The 23,432-nt window shown below is 51.6% G+C and overlaps 1 protein-coding gene across 7 annotated transcripts in view; it reads right to left on the reverse strand.

Annotated features, from left to right (window-relative positions):
- PTK2 (protein tyrosine kinase 2) overlaps positions 1–12,687 on the reverse strand; it is a 192,686-nt gene extending 179,999 nt beyond the window's left edge. For 2 of the 7 annotated variants that reach the window (XM_066379591.1, XM_066379590.1), the window contains exon 1: positions 12,518–12,687. Coding sequence is in view for 1 of the 7 variants with exons in the window: in XM_066379584.1 (XP_066235681.1) it covers positions 15–45 (31 nt within the window). In the remaining 6 variants the exon portion in view is untranslated. Of the gene's footprint in view, positions 1–14; positions 126–12,517 lie in introns of those variants that run through there. The other 5 variants (XM_066379586.1, XM_066379587.1, XM_066379584.1 and 2 more) reach the window with 4 other exon arrangements.
- Between the last annotated feature and the right edge of the window lie 10,745 nt (positions 12,688–23,432).

Genomic DNA, 23,432 nt, shown 5'->3' on the forward strand with positions numbered 1-23,432 from the left:
ATTTTTAACATTACCTTTTGTGAAACATTTCATAAGGCCAGGCATTAGTGGACATCAGAACTTCACATGCTATGTAACATGTAATTCTCCCATCAGCCTACAGCTCTATTATTTGGCCAATTTAACTGACAAGAAAACAAAGATTACAGAAATTAACAAACTAGACCAACATCAGAGAGTCATATTCTACCCCAAGGCCATGCCCTCAACAACTGCACTCCCCAATGATTACTCCACTTTCAAAGTAAGTAAGGCAATGCCAGGTAATGAGCCGTATTTTGGAAACCAATGCCTTGCTACTCAAAGTGGGGTCTACAGACCACCAGCAAGGGCATTGCCTGGGAGTATGACAGATATGCAAGATCTGACGCCCCACTGCAGACAGACTGACCCCCAGTGTGAGCACACAGGATGCACGATCTGACACCCAACTGCAGACAGACTGACCCCCAGTGTGGGCACACAGGATACAAGATCTGATGCCCCACTGCAGATAGACTGACCCCCAGTGTGGGCACACAGGATGCAAGATCTGACACCCAACTGCAGACAGACTGACCCCCAGTGTGGGCACACAGGATACAAGATCTGATGCCCCACTGCAGACAGAACACCAGTGTGGGCACACAGGAGTCTGAGGGGCCCTGGTGCTACAGGCACACCTACATTTTGACGGATATTATGTGGTCAAACTGAGCTTCTATCTCTGCTGCTTGCTTTCTGATCCCAAAACAAAGGTAGCCAAATGCAGGCACACTACACCCCAGGTGGCCACAAGGAGGGTTAAAGTGTCCAGCCCGAGACCCCAGCTGGTTGGCTCAGCAGTAGAGTGTTGCCCCAGAGTGTGGAAGTCCTGGGTTCAATTCCCAGTCAGGGCACACAGAAGAAGTGACCATCTGCTTCTCCACCCCTCCCCTCTGTTCCCCTCCTGCAGCCATGGCTGCAATGGTTCAAGCAAGTTGGTTCCAGGAGATGAGGATGGCTCCAAATCCTTGCCTCAGGTGCTAAAATAAAATAGCTCAGTTGCCAAACCACGGAGCAGGAGCCCCAGATGGGCAAAGCATCACCTAGTAGGGGTTGCCAGGTGGATCCCGCTTAGGGAGCATGCAGGAGTCTGTTGCTCTATCTCCCCTCCTCTCACTCAATAAAAAAATAAATAAAAAATAAAGGGACCAGCCTGTGTCTTTGGCCCTGACGTTTCCCCTGTACCTACTACCTCCAGTTCCTCTTCACTGTCACCTCTCTGACAGCCTGAGCAGCCAGCCACAGCCCCACTTACTGCCGTGGGTGAACCTCCCTGGAGTACAACCCCAGAGAGGCTAGAGACGTGCCCATCGGGGCCGCATGTCTGGTCCTAACTGCGAGCATACTCCCCAAAGACGGGAGCTCAGTGAGCTACAAAGAGGTCCCAAAGCATCCGAAAAATAACACCACTCTTACCGATTAACGGGGATTACTGAGTGAATGGATGGAATGTCCTTTTAGGTTTTCCTCTCATGACCTTTTCTGAAATCTGTGGTTTCTGCCACCTCTCTTGATATGAGGAACTAATGTAAGATGCAGTACAGCAAGCTCTGCATGTTCCCACCAATCTCTATCTTCACCCGGGCTTCCCTTCGACCTAGAACACTCACCAGGGCTAATTCCTACGGATCTCTGCAGAGAAGGCCCTGCCCTACCCCGCAGCTCTGCAAAGCACTCCCCCAGGGCCTTACTACTGCCTGATTATCGGACTGGACTCCAAGGGGAGCGGTTCAAATCAACACATAATAAATGTTTTCCACAAATTTCAGTGAAATTGGCAGGTTTGGAAGCTAAATATCGGACTTAGTGGTTTCTACTCAGCCTACCGCCTACACCAGTCTGAGAACCCACAGGGCACCTGAAGGAGAGGCGTCACACTAAGCCTCTAAAGGGGCTCCATCATCTCGTTCACCTGCAGGCAGATTTCAGAAAAGGCTGAACTTGAAGCAGCAAGGACACGTGTACTAGCGGTTTTCCGGGGCAGACAGTGCACCGCGCAGGCCCCGGGGGAGGTGCTCAGTCTAGCCAGCGCTGTCCAACAGAACTTCGCGCCCTGATGAAAAGTTCTGCCTCTACAAAGTCCAAGGTGGTTGCCACGAGCCACATGTGGGAACCGGGCACTTGAAATGGGGCGAGTGTGACTGTAGAATAGAACTTTTCATTTAAATTACGTCTAACAGACACATGCCGCTAGGACAGGGGTCAGGAATCTTTTTGGCTGAGAGAGCCATGAACGCCACATATTTTAAAATGTAATTCCATGAGAGCCATACAACGACCCGTGTACATTACGCATTATCCAATAAAAATTTGGTGTTGTCCCGGAGGACAGCTGTGATTGGTTCCAGCCACCCGCAACCATGAACATGAGTGGTAGGAAATAAAAATGAATGGATTGTAATACATGAGAATGTTTTATATTTTTAACGTTATTATTTTTTTTATTAAAGATTTGTCTGCAAGCCAGATGCAGCACAGGTTCCCGACCCCTGTGCTAGGAGCTACTATAGAACGCAGCAGGTGCAAGTCTAGACACTGAGGTGGAACTGAAAAAGGATTTCCTTGGCTCAACTGCAGGCTATGTTATTTGGTTCAATCCTTCCCCTAAAATAGGGGTCCCCAAACTGCGGCCCCCTGAGGCCATTTATCTGGCCCCCGCCACACACCCGGAAGGGGCACCTCTTTCATTGGTGGTCAATGAGAGGAGCATAGTTCCCATTGAAATACTGGTCAGTTTGTTGATTTAAATTTACTTGTTCTCTATTTTAAATATTGTATTCGTTCCCATTTTGTTTTTTTACTTTAAAATAAGATATGTGTAGTGTGCATAGGGATTTGTTCATAGTTTTTTTTATAGTCCGGCCCTCCAACGGTCTGAGGGACAGTGAACTGGCCCCCTGTATAAAAAGTTTGGGGACCCCTGCCCTAAAAGATATAAAAATATGAACATAATATTTCAGTCCTTTTTTTTATGTATGTCACAGAGACAGAGAGAGAGGGACAGATAGGGACAGACATGAAGGAAGAGAGATCAGAAGCATCAATTCTTCATTGCGACACCTTAGTTGTTCATTGATTGCTTTCTCATATGTGCCTTGACTGGGGGCTTCAGTAGACCAAGTGACCCCTTGCTCAAGCCAGCGACCTTGGGCTGAAACTGGTGAGCTTTGCTCAAACCAGATGAGCCCGCGCTCAAGCTGGCGACCTCGGGGTTTCAAACCTGGGTCCTCCACATCCCAGTCTGACGCTCTATCCACTGCGCCACTGCCTGGTCAGGCTAGAATACTTCCACCTTAAAAGCAACCAGAAACTAACAAACCAAGGGAAATACCCGGACAAAATTAAAGTGAGGCCCTGGCCAGTTGGCTCAGCGGTAGAGGGTCGGCCTGGTGTGCAGGGGACCCGGGTTCGATTCCTGGCCAGGGCACATAGGAGAAGCGCCCACTCTCTCTTCCCCTCCCGCAGCCAAGGCTCCATTGGAGCAAATATGGCCCGGGCGCTGGGGATGGCTCCTTGGCCTCTGCCCCAGGCGCTAGAGTGGCTCTGGTCATGGCAGAGCGACCCGCCGGAGGGGCAGAGCATCGCCCCTGGTGGCCGTGCCGGGTGGATCCCGGTCAGGTGCATGCGGGAGTCTGTCTGACTGTCTCTCCCCGTTTCCAGCTTCAGAAAAATACAAACAAAAAAAAAACAAAATTAAAGTGAAATCCAGAACCCAAAGCAATAAACAAGTACAGAACTCACCTTTGCCCCAAAGTCATCTGCCAATTCTGACACTGTCAACTTTCCTTCCCACAACAGTACAAGGAGAGAGAGGGAGAGATCACAGGTGGGGTCCCCAAGAAGCAGGGCCCCAAAGCCCACACAGCCCAGAAGGAAAGTAAACCGGAAGTGAGCCCTCTCCCAAGTAGATTTACAGCTCTGGGTGGTCCAAAGAACCTCAGACCCAGAACAGGGTTTAAGGTGACCCCGGACCAGTTGAAGCAAGAACAAATGTTCTCTGAGGGAAGCTGCCATCGCTGTAGGACCCAAAAGATTCCCACAAAAAGACCTGCACCTATATGCTACACCATAAATAAAAATTACCTCAAAATAAATCACAGACCTAAACATAAAACCTAAAACCACAAAACTTCTAGAGAAGAGAAATGGGAGAAAATCTTTGTGACCTAAAATAGGGTGAAGATTTCTTAAATATGACAACAAAAAAACACAATCCATAAAACAACAAATTTGATAAATGGGACATCACCAAAATGTGTAACTTCTGCCCTTCAGACACTGTTAATGAAAAAACAAGCCACAGCACAGAATGAAAGCACTGACTGTATCTGATGAAGGGGACTTGTATCTAGAATGTATAAAGAATACACCAGTAAGAAAAAAATAATTTTTTTTCAAGGGAGAGGAGGAGAGAGAAAGAGACGGATTCTCTCATGCACCGCAACCTGGATCCACCCAGCAACCCCATCTGGGGCCAATGCTCAAATCAATCGAACTACCCTCAGTGCCTGAGGGCAACGCTTGTCCCAACTGAAAATATTCAAACACTGGCTGCAAGACGGGAAGAGAAAGAGCAGGGGGAGAAGGAGGGGAAGAAAAGCAGGCGGTCACTTCTCTTGTGTGTCCTGACAGAATCGAACCTGGAACATCTGTACTCCAGGCCAATGCTCTATCCTCAGAGTCAACCAGCCAGGGCCCAAGACAAAAAATTTAATGGGCAAAATATTCAAACACCAAAGATAAAGGGATAGCAAATAAACATATGAAAAGATACTCCACATTATTATGCATTTGGGAAATGTAAATTAAAACCACAATGAAGGACCATTAGACAACTATTATAATGACTGAAATGTAAAAGACTGCCATTACGGTGTTGCCCTTTGGAGTTCTCATCCGCTGCTGGTGGGAATGTGAAACGGGACAGCCACTCTAGAACAGAACTAGGCAGTTTCTTAAAAAGCTAAACATACACCTACCACATAATCCAGCCATCAGTCCTAGGACCAACCATTCCCAGGAGAAACGAAAGCCTATGTCCACAAAGACTTACACAAAAATATTCCTAGACTTTATTTGCAAAGCCACAAAACTAGAAACAATTCTCCCCACAGTGATCTATACATTCAGTATCATCTCAAACAATATCCAGAACTTCTGTGGAAGTTGACAAGTGATTCTCAAACATGCATAGTCCACAAAGGTCACGGGTAGCCGAGGTATGCTTGGAGAGTCTAGTGGGAAGAGCACCAGTGTGCTAAGACTTATTATAAAGCTACAGTCACTGAGGCAGCTTAGTACCGTGGAACTGAATTGAGTCCAAAAACAGACGCACATGCACATGGACATTTCATTCACAGCACAGGTGGCACCACAGGGCACTGGGGAGAAGGACGCTCTATTTAATAAACGGTGTTGGGACAACTAGATGTCCACATGTTGATGAAATCGATCTTTCTTTATACTAGACACCAAAACCAATTCAAAATTGTAAAGGCAAAAGGGGAAAGCAACACTGAAGCATTTAGACAATAACAGAGGAATTAACTGATGATTAATAAAGACATGAAAAGCACCAACCAGAAAGGAAAAGACCGATAAACTGCACTATACTAAACTTCTGTTCATCAAAAAAATAAAGAAAACCACGTACGTCATATGAAACTGTGTATGACAAAGTGGGAAGAAACAGTGGCAAAATATATAACCAACAAAGGACTTCTGAATATATAAAGAAGTCTATAATCAATTTTTTAAAACCTGCTGGGAAAGTATGGGCACTGTATGAAACAGCATGGCCAAATGGCCAGCAAATGTATAAAAAGATATGCAAACTCACTGTAACCAGGAAAAGGCTATGTAAAACCACAGAGCGGCAACACTACAGAAACCACAGACGGGGTGAGGAGGAGAGGCGCGAGCGCACGGCCGCAGCAGCGAGCAGAGTCACTGGCCGTGGCGGCCTCCTGAGTGGTGAGCGCGCCAGGACCAACACTGGCCCACTGGGCAGCTGCTCGGGGCCAGGCGCTCTGCGGCACATTTCCCGGGGCCACAGCCATCACCTGCCATGAACCCCATGAACCCCAACTTGAACTCACTGACCAGTTCTAAGGAGGAAGATACCGCTCCAGAGGGCTCTCTCCCAGCAGCTCACGTCTCTGTGTGCACCTTCACAGAGCTGTGTGGTCGACTGAAAGGTTGGTCACTAGGTGTGGGGACAGGTGGGAGGGGTGATCATGTGGAAACATCCTTCTCACTGTTTTGCCATCACACTGAACTCCACCTGTCTATCCCTAATTCTTCTTCATTACCTTTGTAACGACTTTCATATACTTAAAGACCCTTTCCCACAAAGCTCCTGGAACAAAGTCATTTACTTTAGTCTTTGTAACTGACTCCCTTCAGGACCTCAGCAGAAGGAGCCACTGTCTTCAATCAACCCAAGTACTGATGGCCACCGACTCTGTAGTATGAGGAAACTAGGGACCCAAACCCACGGAAAGAACATAAAATCCTTGCCCCCAAGCTCTCAATATCCCATTTGCCAAAAGGTGCACCTAATTCTGCATAAGACGGAACAGAAAGGAGTTCCCCCTTCTTTGTACATGAAACTTTCATTTAGCCTTTGGGGGTTTGGGGGGGAAAGAAAGGACAAAAGGCAGAACAAAACATATTAAAGTTAGATGTGAATTTAATCCTAGGAAGAGAACCATTAACACAACACTGTTCATTAGTCACCCCAAGACTTGGCAATCACCCTAGCAGAAGCTAGCCAATTTTTCAGCACCAAAACAAAACCAGCAGGGAATGTGCCTCAAGCACTCACACATACACACTCGCCTGCCATTTGCCAAAAGTAAAGTCCAGGAGCCATTTAAACTGTTATTGCAACCTAAAATTCTTCATTCTGAAATCAGGGTTCAAAAGATTAAGTGGTCTCAGCAGAATACATTAAAAATCTCTCAGCAAAAGTAGTTGTTAGGGTATCCCCAAAACTCAAACTGCTGAAAACAAACAAACAATGATTTAAGAGTCCTGAAGTGAAGGCAATCAATCTCATTAGCAAATCTAAGTAGTCAAAAGAGACCATACACACCCCTCTGCCCACTGGCTTGACCCCCTAGCCCCATCTCAGATGTAGGTGACAGTGATGCTGCCATCCTGTGACTACACTGAGAACCAAAGCTGCAGAGAGAGAGAGAGAGAGAGAGAAAGAGAGAGAGAGTGTGTGTGTGTGTGTGTGTGTGTGTGTGAGTCCTCGCACAGCAGAGAGCAAGCAGAAGGGGGAACTTGATGAGGAAAAGCAAACTATACTTTTTCACCCAAATGTTGACTTTCCTGATCTCAAGTGAAGGTAAGTGACCCGTCGCTCTCTCCATGTTTTACCTGACTGACAGCATGACAGTAGAGGGCTCCCTGAGCAGGCCCAGGGAAGCTGGCAGGCTGTGGACCCGGCAAGGCAGCGTTAGGAAGACAGCTTTTACAGATGGTTTCAGGGCATGTGTAAAACCCGCCTAAGTATCCAATGGATCCAGCTGATTAGGGCAAGCTCCACGAGAGAGAGCGTCTGGGCCAGTCATCAAGGGTCTGCTATAAATCCCATCATTTAGTGTCACCTTGAGCAAGTTTCTGTATTCAGAATTCAGAACGAGTCCTAATGACAATCCCAACAAGATCAATCTCGGTGGGGCGGACGGGGGGCATTTCAAAAGTGTAAAGGGGCAGAGAAATACTTTTCCTGGCCCAAGTGTGACGATACCAGTAACCTAAAATAAAGCAGACAACAGCGAAAACACAGCTAGTCCAAGTTCTTCCTGGTATCACGTCCTCTGCAGTCTTTCAGTGAGGTTCCTCACCAAGGCCAACACAGCGGCAGACAGCTACTGACCCGGGACATTCTCCAGTAATCCAAGTGCCTGAGTTCCTTCCATTCAGTGAGTGTTCAGTGAGTCCGACACTGCGCATGCAAGAGTGTGTAAAACAAAGTTGCCCTCGTGGTACTTAAATTCTCATGAGAAGACACACAATCCATTAAAAATATGAAATGCATAAAACTGGTGACACTTTTCTCCAGGCAAGCGAAGACAGAGGCATGGTGCTTTGGTCATGAGTGGACACGACAAGCACCGCGAGCTCACGGCAGAACGCAAACCACTGGATGCAGGACTTTTATTACAGAATACAGAGGTGGGAGCAGGTCCCAGGCACAGACAGCCGACAGACACGGGTTTTTAGGTTCTAAGCCTTGGGTTTGGTCCACTAGCCCCAAATATAGCAGTAGAGAGCATGTCAACTGCTAAAAGCAGGATGGAAAATTCTAAACTGGTGAGAATGAGCAGTCATTTCAGAAATTGTTAGAACAGCAACGTGCTTCAGACGGTAAATACTAGGATGACTACAGGGGCTTATACCTGTCTGAGACACATGCAATTTGCTCTTCCCTTCTATTACTTCTTGCTGTCCACAAAACCGTGTTCATAAGCAACAGTGACCCCCAAAAAGTCACCAGTGAGAAAAGTCTATAAATGCAGAACTCACTAAAGCACATCCTCGAACAAGTTAGACACATCAATCACTACAGAATGCACTAGACATTTTAACTAATTCTAAAAAATTTTGATATTTCATTAAAATGTTCACCTGCTCTATGTTGGCCAAATCAGAATTTCTAGTTCTGAAAGTAGAGATTTCAAACACAGAATACAATGACTGCCACTGTCCCAGACACGGTCACCACCCTTGCACACTACTGACTCCTACTCCAAAGACTGCATTAAGGCATTCAAGACTGCCCCTTGTGCAGTCAGCAGCTCGCACTGGTCAGTCCCTCGGGCCTGGCCGACCAGGACCTGCCACTCTGCAGTTGAGGGACCCTGGGCGAGCTACTTGAACTCCAAGTTGCAGTGTTTCATCTATAAAATGCAGGTATGAACTAGAGGATATGAGCACTCTGGTTCTCGTGAGGAAGCAGGACAGAGCGCAGTAAAGCACTCAGCCCCAGGCAGGCGCAGTGCTTAACCACGCAACGTCCGGAGCAGAGCCTCTCCGGATTAGCTCATTTGTGAAAAGGCAGCGACACCCACCAACACCACGTGCACCCACACAGTAAGGGCACATTTCCTCCTCTATCACTGGATAATGTTCCAATAGATAACTTGAGTCTGTTCTCTTGTTCTGAAAAGAGTTTATAGTAAATGGCAATGTACATAAGTAAAATCTAGGTAGGATTCTTTTAATACAAAGTTTAAAAAGCAACACCTGCATGTCCTTAAAAATAGGTCAACTGTGCATGACGCTCCCAGGATTTTTCTGAGGCTTTCCAACTGCTAGAGTGGGGACGGTGCCACTCGGGCAAAAGCCTCCATTTCCTACTTCTGTCTGTGAACCACGTCATTAGTGTCTATGCAAATCAGACTATAATTAACAGCATTTGCTAAAAATCCCACTTAAACTGAAAGTTAAACTATAGATACTTATTGGAATTTATTTTCATCATAGAGCCTAGTTTAAAAAAACACACAATTGTTATAGGTAGGAACTAGGAACAGAGAGGGGTTCCTCTGCTGCTTTATAATCAGAAACACAAAATGGTGGTAGAGAGAGAGCGCTATAAAGGACTCAAAGAACCCACCACCGAACACTTCACAGCAGAGAAGCCACCCTCAGGGTCGCCGAGGAGATGGGGCCGCTGGCGCACCCAGGGCTCAGCCACACTCTTCTCCACCCTCTTCCCGGGCGCCTTCTGAGGGCTGACAGCAACTTCGCATTTGAATTCATAGATATGAACTAAGATCCTACTTCTCAACTCAAAATAACATCCAAAAAAAGGACAGAAATTTACCAAAGCATTTTTTACTACATTATAGCATATGTGTGTGTGCATATATGTGTGTGTGTGTGTGTGTATATATATATGCACACACATACATAAATATAGAATATATCATAATTTCTTCTGTAGGAGCTAACCGGTCACTTTTAGAGGAACTACCTTTGAACAATACAATTTTATTTACACAATTTCTCCAACTTCCCAGAGAGAAAATTATCTGACTAGCTGAAGAACCCAGTTTTGAATATTGGGACGCTGAGTTCTGCAATTGGCACAAAGTGTCACAGAAACAACTTTTAGTGAAAAACGTTTTAATGATTTCCAACAATGGGCACGGAATATAGAAGCAATCTGTTGAAAACGTCTTACTGGTCCTCAGCGTTGCTCAGAACCTCTGCACTCCAGACTCTCCATCACCGCTGCGTTCGGGGACGCCACCCCCAGCTAACACTCATTGTCCACTTTCCAGGCACTGCCAGACTCAAAAGAGGCTCAAGTCACATCTCCTCTAGGAGTTCCAGTATGTGTCCACACAGTAAATACTACGTTTTGGATTTAGTGTCTTCTTTACCCAAGACTTGCTATCTGATGCCTATTCTACTCCTTCTACTCACCCGGTGCCTTAGATGCACTGAAGTCTATGTGACCGTGGGCTCCTTTCAAAGGGAACATGGGTTTTAAACAGTCTTTGCCAGTGTTCATTATTAAACTAGATTACTTGATAATGACCAGAAATTCTTTAGAGGAGAATTCATAGTACGTGAGCTTGTGATTTCCGTAGCATCTATTACACAAGTGTTCAAAAGAGATGAACAATATAGGTGTGCTCCCCCCGCCCAAGGACAGCCACAAATATAATACCCTAAAGATACTGAAACAAAATAACTTCCTTTAAAGTTTCATACTAAAGAGTTTTTAAAATTAACTCAAGGATACAACTGGAGAAAAATATTATCTAGGTTGTAAACAAAAGTAAGTGGAAGGCTAACATCTGTCACTTTGATCACTTTATCCACATACTTTCCTACCACTTTTTCACAGGTTTTCAAAGATGGGACAACAGACCGGAGAACTCAGCTGGGTCCTTTCCAAGAGGAGACTATTTTCACTAACCCATTTGACAAATATTAAGGGTGAGGCTCTGTTCATTCCAAATAGTAACGGCCTGTCTACTTTTCCAGCCACGAAAATATTTACCTTCTGAGTAGAACTCTCTAGGACATCTTAACTACAGATACTCAAACTCGTACATAGCCCTCCAGTTCCCACAATTACTACAATATTACAATTATCTTAGTTGCACTGCCCAAAACCCAGCTGCAGGCTAACTAGGCAAGAATGGCACACTGTTGAAACGGCTCAAAAAAACAAAAACTCTTAGTGCATTAAGCTACAAAATCCTGTAATTAAGTAAAACCACACACACATACACACACACACCTCCGGAAAAAGAACGGGCTAGGAAAGGAACAGAGAGAGAGGAACAGCAAGTAGTGGTCCCACCTAACGGTGCAGCAGCCGATTTGGGGGCTAGGACCGCGGAGGAGGAAACTTGGGAGGCACAATGAATCGAACGAGTTCTTCAGGGCCATCACTGAGGGGACCGCTGGGCCACAGAAAACTTGAGCCCTCCGCAGCCCCAGGTTCGAGGCGCAGCCTCCCGCAGCCCTCGGGGCCCACCCCACCCTGCCCGCGGGCCAATGAGTCCCCATTCCCGGTCCCCGCAGGGTCCCCGCGTGTGTCCCTCGTCCTCCTCCTTCCTCTCTCCGCTTTTGTTTTTGAGGCACTCGGCCCGCTCCGGCGGAGGCTGGCCATCCTCCCACGGCCCCGGCCGCCCGAGACCCGGCCTCCCGGACTCCCTACGTTTCCCGGCCTCGCCCCCTCCCGACCTCCCCGAGCCCCGGTCTCCCCGAGCCTCCGGGCCTCGCCCCCTCCCGGTCTCCCCGAGCCCCCGGCCTGCCCGAGCCCCCTCCGGCCTCCCCGAGCCTCCCGGCCTCGCCCCCTCCCGGTCTCCCCGAGCCCCCGGCCTGCCCGAGCCCCCGGCCTGCCCGAGCCCCCTCCGGTCTCCCCGAGCCCCCCGGCCTCGCCCCCTCCCGACCTCCCCGAGCCCCGGTCTCCCCGAGCCCCCGGCCTGCCCGAGTCCCCGGTGTCCCCGATCCCCTGGTCTCCCCGAGCCCCCTCCCGACCTCCCCGAGCCCCCCGGCCTCGCCCCCTCCCGACCTCCCCGAGCCCCGGTCTCCCCGAGCCCCCGGCCTGCCCGAGTCCCCGGTGTCCCCGATCCCCTGGTCTCCCCGAGCCCCCTCCCGACCTCCCCGAGCCCCCCGGCCTCGCCCCCTCCCGACCTCCCCGAGCCCCCGGTCTGCCCGAGTCCCCGGTGTCCCCGATCCCCTGGTCTCCCCGCGCCCCCGGCCTGCCCGAGTCCCCGGTGTCCCCGATCCCCTGGTCTCCCCGAGGCCCCCGGCCTCGCCCCCACTCGATCTCGGCGGGCAGCAGGCGGGCGGCGCGGGAGGACCCGGTCTCCGCCGCATCCGCCCACGGAACTGGCCTGTCCAGCCCCGCGCGGCCCGTCCGCCCTCGGGCCGCGGCCCTGCCAGTCAGCAGCCCCGGAGCCGGCCCGCCGCCCGCCGCCCTCGCCCCGGTCCGGCCCTGCCCCGCACTCACTCGGGCGCGCTCGGCGCGGGCGGCGGGCGGACGACGACGGGGCGGCGGCGCGGCGCACGGGCCGGCTCCCTCCCACACCTCACGCCGCGGGCGCACAGCGCTCCCGGCCCGGTGGCGGCGACGGCGGCGGCGGCGGCAACGGGCTCGCGCCCTCGGGGCCGTGCTGCGCGTGCGCGGCGGCCGGCTGAGGCGCGCGCCCGCCGCGTCCCGGTCCCGAGCTTCCGCCTCCCGGAGGGCCGCGCCTGCGCGCCGCGGCCCGCGCATGCCCAGCACGCCGCCGGGCTTTGCTCCCGGGCTCCGCTTCCCGCTCGCTTTGGGTCAGCGGGCTGGGCTTTCAGGACCGCCCGTAGCTGCACGGCCGTGGCTGCGGGCTGGGGAAACCCTGGCTGCGGTGGGACGGGGCGCCGGACGTGCGGACGTCCTGGGGACCGTAGCGACGGCGCTCTGGGCGGGGGTGGGACACTTTGGAAGCCCTCCGACCCCTTGCCTGTCCCCAAACCCCTGACGCGTCCCCTCTGGACGCCCTGGTCAGGGGGCCCCCCCAACCCCGCCCCAGAGTCGGAAACAGCGGTGTCGGACCCCACGGTGGGCTCGGGTCTGGTCCGTGACCTCTCCAGGCTTTGCACCCGCCCTCGGGCGTTCGGGGTCTTGGGCACCTCGGCACATGGAGAAACTGAGGTTCAAGGACACAATTGTGTTAGTGGAATCACAGCTGCTGGTGGGCCGCACTAAGGTTTGATGCTGGACGATGGTCTGAGGTGGCTTTATAAACCGGCTACAGGTGGACAGCTTATGGCACCGATCTGGGGCCATAACCCGCAAAGCGCTGGTGCTCCAGATCTTGAGGCCTGAGTAAGGGGAGGAGGGTCCCCGGAGCCTGGGGGTCCCCAGGCAAAGGGCATCGGAGCGACAGCCAGCTTTGGAGAGGAGCTGGTGGGTTGCAAGGCCTGGACCATGGGGTTCGAGAGGTGTGGTGAAGAGGGTGAAAAGGCGGCAGGACCCTGGTAGTGAGGCTTGGGCGCCGGGCCCAATTTCTACATTAGGCATCAGGGCCCTTCGGAGGGGTTTACCCAGAAAGTGATTTGTGTTCTTTAAAAAAAAAAAAAATCACTGGCAACCTTGCGGTAGGAAGTGAAACCAGAAGCGGAGCAACTTTCGTTTTATGGTGTCTAATCTTCACCACAAGCCAGGAGGCAGGGGAGGCACCATACCCCTTTGGACAGATGAGCTCCCTGAAGCTCACAGAGGTGACCTGTCATCCCTTTTTCAGACGCTGTAATTTGATTCTCATTATAACAATTAGGTAATATAAAACGCTTTTGCTCAGCAAGAATTTCCCCATAGTTAATCTTTTCTTTTTTATTCTTTAATGAAATGGGTGTGGTTTTTTGTTTTTTTTTACTACATTTAAGATTGTAAAGTGTTCTGTCTCTCAGTGGCAGCCCCAGGACCTTTGCTCTGGCTGTTTGCTCCACCTGAAACTCTTCCCCCTCTGCTTGGACCTTCTCATCCTTTCACTATTTTTCAAGCCTGAAGATGTCATCTCATTAGATGTCATGTGATCACTGTCTATAATAGGAACCACCATCCTTTCAAGCATATTCCCCACCCTCTCACTCTGTCTGTTGTTCTCCAAAACGCTCGTTGTTCACCACAGCCTCACAATAGGTGCTTGTTTATTTCTTCATTGTCGTTAGAGCAGGGACTTTGTTTTCGTTCACTTCTGGGTCCCTGGCACATAATAAAATATTTGTTGAGTGATTAAATGAAGCTTTGGGTGATGGGAAGTGAGAAAGCATTATTAAAAGTATGAGAAGGGAAGGGGAGGCCCTGGCCGGTTGGCTCAGTGGTAGAGCGTGGGCCTGGCGTGCAGAAGTCCGGGGTTCGATTCCCGGCCAGGGCACACAGGAGAGGCACCCATCTACTTCTCCACCCCTCCCCCTCTCCTTCCTCTCTGTCTCTCTCTTCCCCTCCCGCAGCCAAGGCTCCATTGGAGCAAAGATGGCCCCGGCGCTGGGGATGGCTAACTGGCCTCTGCCCCAGGCGCTAGAGTGGCTCTGGTCGCAGCAGAGCGACGCCCCGGAGGGCCAGAGCATCGCCCCCTGGTGGGCAGAGCTTTGCCCCTGGTGGGCGTGCCAGGTGGATCCCAGTCAGGCGCATGCGGGAGTCTGTCTGACTGTCTCTCCCCGTTTCCAGCTTCAGAAAAATACCAAAAAAAAAAAAGAAAAAAAAAAGAGAAGGGAAGGGGAGTCGGGAGAGGAATGAAGGGACAAAAGGGGTGATAGTGATATCTTTGGGGGAGGGGGTTGTGCTCAGTGTGGTACATGAGACGTGGCCACCAAGTCTCTGACACTCCTCACAGCAAGAGATGGAGTCTAGCTACTTACCCCTTGAGTTTGGACAGGTGTCCTAACTTGCTATGACCAATAAAATGTGTCACAGCCATGTCCAACTTCTGAGCCGAGGCCTCAAGAGGCCGTGTGGTTTTCTCTTCATCCTCTTAAACACACCCAAGCCAGCCTAGTGAGGCCACATGGAAGAGAACTGGGGCGTCCTGGCCAACAAGCTGCCAGCTGCCAGACGTGTGAGTGAGGCTGCCACAGACCACCCAGCGCCGGTCAAGCATTCCACCAGCTGCAGCCATGTGATACCCAGACAGATCAGCAGAATTGTCTGGCTGTGTTTAGCCCAAACTGCCACACCAGAGAATTATTGAGCAAATAAAATAAAAAACTTGTGGTTTTATGTGTCTAAGTTTGGGGGTAGTTTGTTACACAGCTATAGATAATTGATACAAGTCAATTTCCTTGACTTGACCATGATAGGTTTGAAATTGATATTGTTGAAAGGCAGCTTTGATTATTCTGCTCAAGGAAGAAAATAGGGGAGGGCAGGAGGAAGACTTGATGCAGATGAGCAGGGCAGACAACCTGGGAAACAGTAGCTGGGTGTCTAGCAGACCTCCTTATCCCTTGAGCATACTTGTGGTGCCCAAGAGCTGAGCCTCTGAAGTCGGAGGAGCAATGGGTCAGACCCAAGTTCAGGTTCAACCGTTCACCAGCATCTGATAATGGGCATCTTGCATAATGCCTCTGAACCTCATTCCTCATCTGTAAAATGGGGCTTGTGAAGGACCTATGTGAAACTAGGTGGTAGGAGGAAAAGAACCAGGCTGTAAAAGACTCAGCAGGGTGCATGGCTTTAATAGAAATGTCACGGATTAGCTGTAGCATTATTGTATGGATTACTACTACCCTTGATGAGCATGGACCACCCAGAGTGTAGTGTTAACAATTTTACTTGGGATCCGTGGGTCAGGTCCTATGAACACTGTCTGTAAACCTCAGAGCAACCCTGCGGCATAGGCACTGTTGTCAACATCCATGTCATTGATGTGAAAACTGTGACTCAGAGAAAAAGAAGCAATGAGACAGGGACCGGGGCTGGAAGTCGAAGCTGCAATCTGTCCAGCTGCGCACTTGTGCTCCCCCGTTCCTTGGGGCAGTACTCACACTTCACCCCCCCAACCAACCCACACACACACACACAAAACAGCAGCATTTGGCAGTCCTTTCTGCACCATGCCAGGTGGGCCAAGCGCTGACCTTGTGTACGGAGCTTTCAGGAAGGGCTTCCTGCTTGTTGGCAAAGCAGCTGCACACCCTGAGAACAGTTCCCCCTTGAAAAGTCCCTGCCTCCCTGGTTTGTGGAGGGCTTGCCCCCAGGAGCCACTCACTCAGGGAAGCAGAAATGCACATTTAAGACCAGAGGATAGAGCACTGTCATGAGGGCATGGAGCTGATGTCACTGAGAAGACACTGAGGCCCGGGTTACTGCCCACATCATGGCATCAATCCACCTAGAGAAGCTGCAGTGAGAGAAAGTGAGACCCCGGAGACACTTCAAGGTGCAGTTAGATGGGCCCCCGGGAGCCATGGGTCTGTCCCAGCCCCCGGGGTGCTGGCTCTCAAGTGCCAAGAACCAGAGACTGGTCAGGGAGGAGGGAGCCAGGAACACCTGGGTTCAAGTCCCAGCTCCCCTATGTGACAGCCTGGTGGCCCCAAGTAGGCCACCCAACCCCAGAGCCTCAACTTCTTCATCTGTGAAATGGGGAGAGGGGGACAGGCAAGCTGCAAGAGCAGAGTAGAGGGGGGCAGGGGCGCCCCTAGGGAAGATGCCCAGAGACAAAGCAGGACAAAGACAAGCATGACAGTGTGGGGACCAGAAGACAGGTCCCTCCTTCAAATTCTGGCCAGCGGAAAGACGAGTTGGCCACGACCACTAAGTGTACCTTGCTCAGGGGAACATTCTGGGCTCACAGGCTGGCTGGACTGTTCCTGCAGGTTTTATTATACGTCTGAATTTTCATTTGCAAACACGGGGCGGGGGGTCATGTTTAGCACAGAGAGCTGCTTGCTGTCATTGTTTTTAAATAAAAGCAAAATGCCATTTTGAAGACTTCCTATTTTTTTTTAAAGAGTTTTTATTTATTTATTATTTTTTTACAGAGACAGAGAGAGAGAGTCAGAGAGAGGGATAGACAGACAGGAACAGAGAGAGATGAGAAGCATCAATCATCAGTTTTTTGTTGTGACACCTTAGTTGTTCATTGATTGCTTTCTCATATGTGCCTTGACCGTGGGCCTTCAGCAGACCGAGTGACCCCTTGCTCAAGCCAGCAACCTTGGGTTCAAGCTGGTGAGCTTTTGCTCAAACCAGATGAGCCCACGCTCAAGCTGGCGACCTCGGGGTCTCGAACCTGGGTCCTCTGCATCCCAGTCCGACGCTCTATCCACTGCGCCACCGCCTGGTCAGGTGACTTCCTATTTCTTAAATCTTCTCAGGTTTGTCTTTTCTTTCCTGAGCTCCATCTTCGTATTTTCTATTTCCATCATGATCTCAGTTTGGACCAATTCCCCGTGATATAGAGTGGTGCTTCCCAAACCGCCAGCAGCAAGGGGCCGGCTCTTTTTCCTTGGATTGATACGTGTGTAAAATGCAATAAAAATAAATTAGTAGAAAGAAATAACATCTTTAATAAGCAACGTCACACAAAATACAAGTCTCATTTTTTTTTTTTGAGAGAGAGAGAGAGAGAAAAAATCAACTTACTGTTCCATTGATTCATGCCGTTGTTGGTTGACTCTTATGCCCCAACTGAGGATTGAACCCACAACCTCGGCATGTCAGGATGATGTTCTAACCAACTGAGCCACCTGGCTGGGCCGAGCCCTGATTTTTTATTAATAGATTCGAAGGACATGAAACAACCCCGTCAAGTTGCTTTGGAAGTTTCTACAACTGATCATCTCGGCACTTGTCTCTCCGTGACCGGATAAGTTGAGCAAACCCCCTTTCTCAAAACAGTTAGCTCGTTTGGAGACTCCCCGTACACCCTGTACCCCGCTTCCCCTCCTAACCTCTTACATTAGTATGACATATCTGTTACAATTAATTACTCAGTGCTCACGCACTATTATTAACTAACGTCCATCGTTTATTTAGATTTCCTCATTTTTTTATTTAACATCCCATCCGGGACATCGCGTTGCATTTAGTAGTCCCATCTCCTTCGGCTGCTCTTGACTGTGACCATTTCTCAGACTATCCTCGGTCTTGGTGGCCACGCCAGTTCTGAAGAGGGCTGGTTAGGTATTTTGTAAGAGGATCCACTGTTGGAATCTCTGTCTTTCTCACAATTAGACCAGGGCTCTGGGTTATTGGGAGGAAGACCACAGACACAGAGCGCCACTGTTATCATATTGTAGCCACTGTTCATGCTAACATGACTGATGCCTGTCGACACTGACCTTGGTCGCCAGGCTGAGGTCATTGTTTGTCAGGTTCTCCACCGTAAAGTTACTCTCCCGCCAACACACCTTTCCAGACTGTGTGCTTTGGAAGGACGTCGCTAGGGATAGCCCACACCTAGAGAATGTGGGGTCCTGCTCCCCCTCCACCCATGAGGGTGGGAAGTATCTACATAGATTATTATAGTTCTCCTGTCTGGGAGAGCTGTCTCTTCTCCCCTGTTTGCTCTTTAATTCCGTCATTTATATCAGCGTGGACTCACAGATATTTATTTTTGTTACTTTGGGGTAGAAGCCATTACCACTTCACTCGGTTGCTCTTTGGATATTGCTCATGTCCAAAACACCTTCAAGTCTGACGTCATCCATTCAAAATCTAAATTGTGCCATGGTTTGCACAATTTAGAGATGCCCCATGGCAGAAAATCAGCCTCCATGACACACAGACATCTCCCTGCATGAAAAGAGCCAGGTAGACAGCTGTCGGTGGGAAGAGATTGATGGGTCTGGTTGTAAAAGCTGGAACTCACCTTGCAGGTCTGGAACATTCATTCCCTCGTTCAAACACTCACGCTGAGCCCCAAGAACGCGCCACACAGCATGCTGAACACCAGGTTGCCTCGTTCTAGTAGGAGCAGACGGGTAAACAGGTAATTACGACACAGCGCCAGCCAAGCTACCCTGTTGCAGAGGTGGTATTTGCCTTGGGTCTTAAAGGAAAGACCAGGTCAGGAAGGACATCCCTGGAGAGGGCACAGCATGGGCAGTGTGAGAGGACCTGTCCTTCGGGGAGGAGCAAGCTCAGCTGAGACACTGTCAAGGTAGGCAAGGCGTTTGGGGCTGGAATGTGCAGCTTGAGATCTTAGAGGAGAGAGAAATGAGAATGTGAGTCAGCCAGGGCTCAGCTATGAGGTGAGCAGAGCAACGGAAATGAACCCTGGTGGTTTTAAGCCAAAGTGGTTTTACAGGAACGCCTATCTGTAGGATCAGCTTCAGCTGTGATTAGCAGAGACCCGAGTCCAGTAGGGAGAACATACAGGGGTCTGTCCTGTCCTATAAATGAAGTCCAGAGGTTGGAAGAAGAGAACTGTTATGGAAACTCCATAAACTCATCAGTGCCCCAGGCTCTTTTGACATTTCTACTCCACTATTCATGACTTCCACTCTCAGATCACCTCAGGGTCTACGATGGCGTCTAGAGCTCCAGCCATTACATCCACATCCCAAGCTGAAGGAAGAGGGAAGAGGGCCCAAATGGCATAATCTCTTTTTTATTTTTTTTATTTTTTATTTTTTTAATAAATAAATTTTTATTATTTAAATGGGGTGACATCAATAAATCAGGGTACATATATTCAAAGAAAACATTTCCAGGTTGTTTTGTCATTTAGTTCTGTTGCATACCCATCACCCAAAGAGAGATCGTCCTCTGTCACCCTCTATCCAGTTTTCTTTGTACCCCTCCCCCTCCCCCCCATCCCTCCTTCCCTCCCCCCACCCCCCATAACCACCACACTCCTGTCCATGTCTCTTAGTCTCACTTTTATGTCCCACCAATGTATGGAATCCTGCAGTTCTTGTTTTTTTCTGATTCGCTTGTTTCACTCCGCATAATGTTATCAAGATTCCACCAATCTGCTGTAAGTGATCTGATGTCATCATTTCTTCTAGCTGACTAGTATACCATGGTGTACATGTGCCCCATCTTCTTTATCCAGCCTTCTATTTTTTTTTACAGTAATTAAAAGCCTTTAAGCAAACTCTTTCCATACTCTTTTATGGAAAAGAGTAGTGTCCTTAACATGTTCACCAAGTCCAAGTTGGCCCCATCACCATGCCAAATCCCTGAAAAAATGCAACCCAACCACAGTTCAGTCTGTTAGGATCTGTCACAGGGAGCAGGAGTCCAGGAAAAGTCCACATCCAGGAAAAGTCTGCATGGCACTGGAATTGTCACCATTCTATACTTTGCAGCTCATGTCCAAGTCCCAGTGACCGCTGCTTCTAGCTGGTAATGATTCAGGTAGACTGGAGAAGCCATTTGCAGCATGTGTGGATATGGAGCTTCTGTTCTTCTCTGCCAGTCTCGGTGTGGCTTCTTCAGTGTTCCTTGGTTGAAGAGTCCTCTTAGTTTAGTCCAAAGTTGGTTTTTCCAGATGATAGTTCTTAAAATTAGTTTGTATTCCACTTTGGTTCTGGGAGGTAGATGTTGGTACGTCCGCCTACTCCAGCGCCATCTTCAGACTATCGGCATAATCTCTTGAGTGTCCCACCAGATACTTGTGCCTCCATCCCTGTGGCAGGGACCTACTCATCTGGTCACACCAGCTTAACGGGGCGGGCAGGGGGCAGGAAATCACAAGTCTGAAAACAAACAAACAGGAAAAATGGAATTGAGGAGATACCCAGGAGGATCCGTCACGAAAGGAGGGAAGCTGGAGAAACAGGACGAACATGGGGCAGGAGCAAGGGGCTTTCCGGGGAGCAGGCAGGGGAATGATGAACAGGACCCTGCCTCCCTGCCACGTACCTCCCGGGGATCTACTCTTACAGCTCTCTGACCGCAGCACCACTGGCTCGAGAGTCAAACTCCCAGACAGGTGCATCCAAATGGCCTGTCTCAGTCCCATGGCTGTGCCCTGGCTGTCAGTAGGGAGAGAGGGAGAAGGGGAATCACTGTCCACTTCTCCGGAGGGAGGTGGAGTCCAGTCCACTTGCTGGGAGTCTCACGCTGTATGTGTAGAGGGTTGGGGAAGGGCAGCCACAGAAGATGGATGCTCCCGGGAGCCACACTCCATCCTCCTGTGGAGTTTCTCCATCTCTGCAGGGCCCAGGGCCTCGGGGCCGGCTCCCCCTGCATCCTGCATCAGCTCTTCCTGCACCAGCTCCTCCCGCACCTGCTCCTCCCACACCAGCTCCTCCCGCACCTGCTCCTCCCGTACCAGCTCCTCCCACACCAGCTCCTCCCGCACCTGCTCCTCCCGTACCTGCTCCTCCCGACCTGCTCCTCCCGCACCTGCTCCTCCCGCACCTGCTCCTCCCGTACCTGCTCCTCCCGCACCAGCTCCTCCCGCACCTGCTCCTCCCGTACCTGCTCCTCCCGCACCTGCTCCTCCCGTACCTGCTCCTCCCGCACCTGCTCCTCCCGCACCTGCTCCTCCCGCACCTGCTCCTCCCGCACCTGCTCCTCCCGCACCAGCTCCTCCCGCACCTGCTCCTCCCGTACCAGCTCCTCCTGCAACCGCTCCTCCCGCACCAGCTCCTCCCGTACCTGCTCCTCCCGCACCAGCTCCTCCTGCAACCGCTCCTCCCGCACCAGCTCCTCCCGCACCTGCTCCTCCCACACCAGCTCTTCCTGCACCAGCTCCTCCTGCACCTGCTCCTCCCACACCAGCTCCTCCCACACCTGCTCCTCCCGTACCTGCTCCTCCCACACCAGCTCCTCCCGCACCTGCTCCTCCCGTACCTGCTCCTCCCGACCTGCTCCTCCCGCACCAGCTCCTCCCGCACCTGCTCCTCCCGCACCTGCTCCTCCCGTACCTGCTCCTCCCGCACCAGCTCCTCCTGCAACCGCTCCTCCCACACCAGCTCCTACCGCACCTGCTCCTCCCGCACCAGCTCCTCCCGCATCAGCTCTTCCTGCACCAGCTCCTCCTGCAACCGCTCCTCCCGCTGCATCCTGCACCAGCTCCTCCTGCACCAGCTCCTCCCGCTGCATCCTGCACCAGCTCCTCCTGCACCAGCTCCTCCTGCAACCACTCCTCCTGCACCAGCTCCTCCTGCAACCACTCCTCCCGCACCAGCTCCTCCTGCAACCACTCCTCCTGCACCCGCTCCTCCTGCAACCACTCCTCCCGCACCAGCTCCTCCTGCAACCACTCCTCCTGCACCTGCTCCTCCCGCACCTGCTCCTCCCGCTGCATCCTGCACCAGCTCCTCCCGCACCAGCTCCTCCCGCTGCATCCTGCACCAGCTCCTCCCGCACCCGCTCCTCCCGCACCAGCTCCTCCCGCACCCGCTCCTCCCGCACCAGCTCCTCCCGCACCTGCTCCTCCTGCACCAGCTCCTCCTGCAACCGCTCTTCCTGCACCAGCTCCTCCCGCACCAGCTCCTCCCGCACCCGCTCCTCCCGCACCCGCTCCTCCCGCACCAGCTCCTCCCGCACCCGCTCCTCCCGCACCCGCTCCTCCCGCAACCGCTCTTCCCGCACCTGCTCCTCCCGCACCTGCTCCTCCCGCACCTGCTCCTCCCGCACCAGCTCCTCCCACTGCATCCTGCACCAGCTCCTCCCGCACCCGCTCCTCCCGCACCAGCTCCTCCCGCACCCGCTCCTCCCGCACCCGCTCCTCCCGCAACCGCTCTTCCCGCACCTGCTCCTCCCGCACCTGCTCCTCCCGCACCTGCTCCTCCCGCACCAGCTCCTCCCACTGCATCCTGCACCAGCTACTCCTGCACCTGCTCCTCCCGCACCAGCTCCTCCCGCTACATCCTGCACCAGCTCCTCCTGCACCTGCTCCTCCCGCACCAGCTCCTCCCGCTACATCCTGCACCAGCTCCTCCCGCACCTGCTCCTCCCGCACCAGCTCCTCCCGCACCAGCTCCTCCCGCTGCATCCCGCACCAGCTCCTCCAGCACCAGCTCCTCCCGCACCAGCTCCTCCCGCAACCGCTCCTCCCGCACCAGCTCCTCCTGCACCAGCTCCTCCTGCACCTGCTCCCACGACCGCCTCCCCTCCCTCGCCTCACCCGTCTAGACTCGTCCTCACTCTCAGTTCTCCTGGCGGAACAGTCCAGGAGACAGTGTCAGCGCTGGGGGACAGGGGTGATGCCTCGCGAGCTCCTACCATCTACCAGACTGGACCCAGGTGCCCGGGTGCCGTGCTGGGTCCCAGCCAGCAGTGCCAGCCGTTCAGCCGGGTAGGATTTTCTCAGCCGATCATTAAACACAGCCGTTATTAAAAATCAAATTACGTGAACTTACAGTGACATGGATTCCATGAAAAACAAAGGCCATTCCCTAACTACGTGACCACGGCACTCTTGCCTACTGTGTCTTCACGGTGGAAATCCTATGTAACGACGAGCGCCCACTGGCCGTGGTGGGAG

Source organism: Saccopteryx leptura, chromosome 3, assembly GCF_036850995.1.
Source record: "Saccopteryx leptura isolate mSacLep1 chromosome 3, mSacLep1_pri_phased_curated, whole genome shotgun sequence".
NCBI classification, from domain to species: Eukaryota; Metazoa; Chordata; class Mammalia; order Chiroptera; family Emballonuridae; genus Saccopteryx; species Saccopteryx leptura.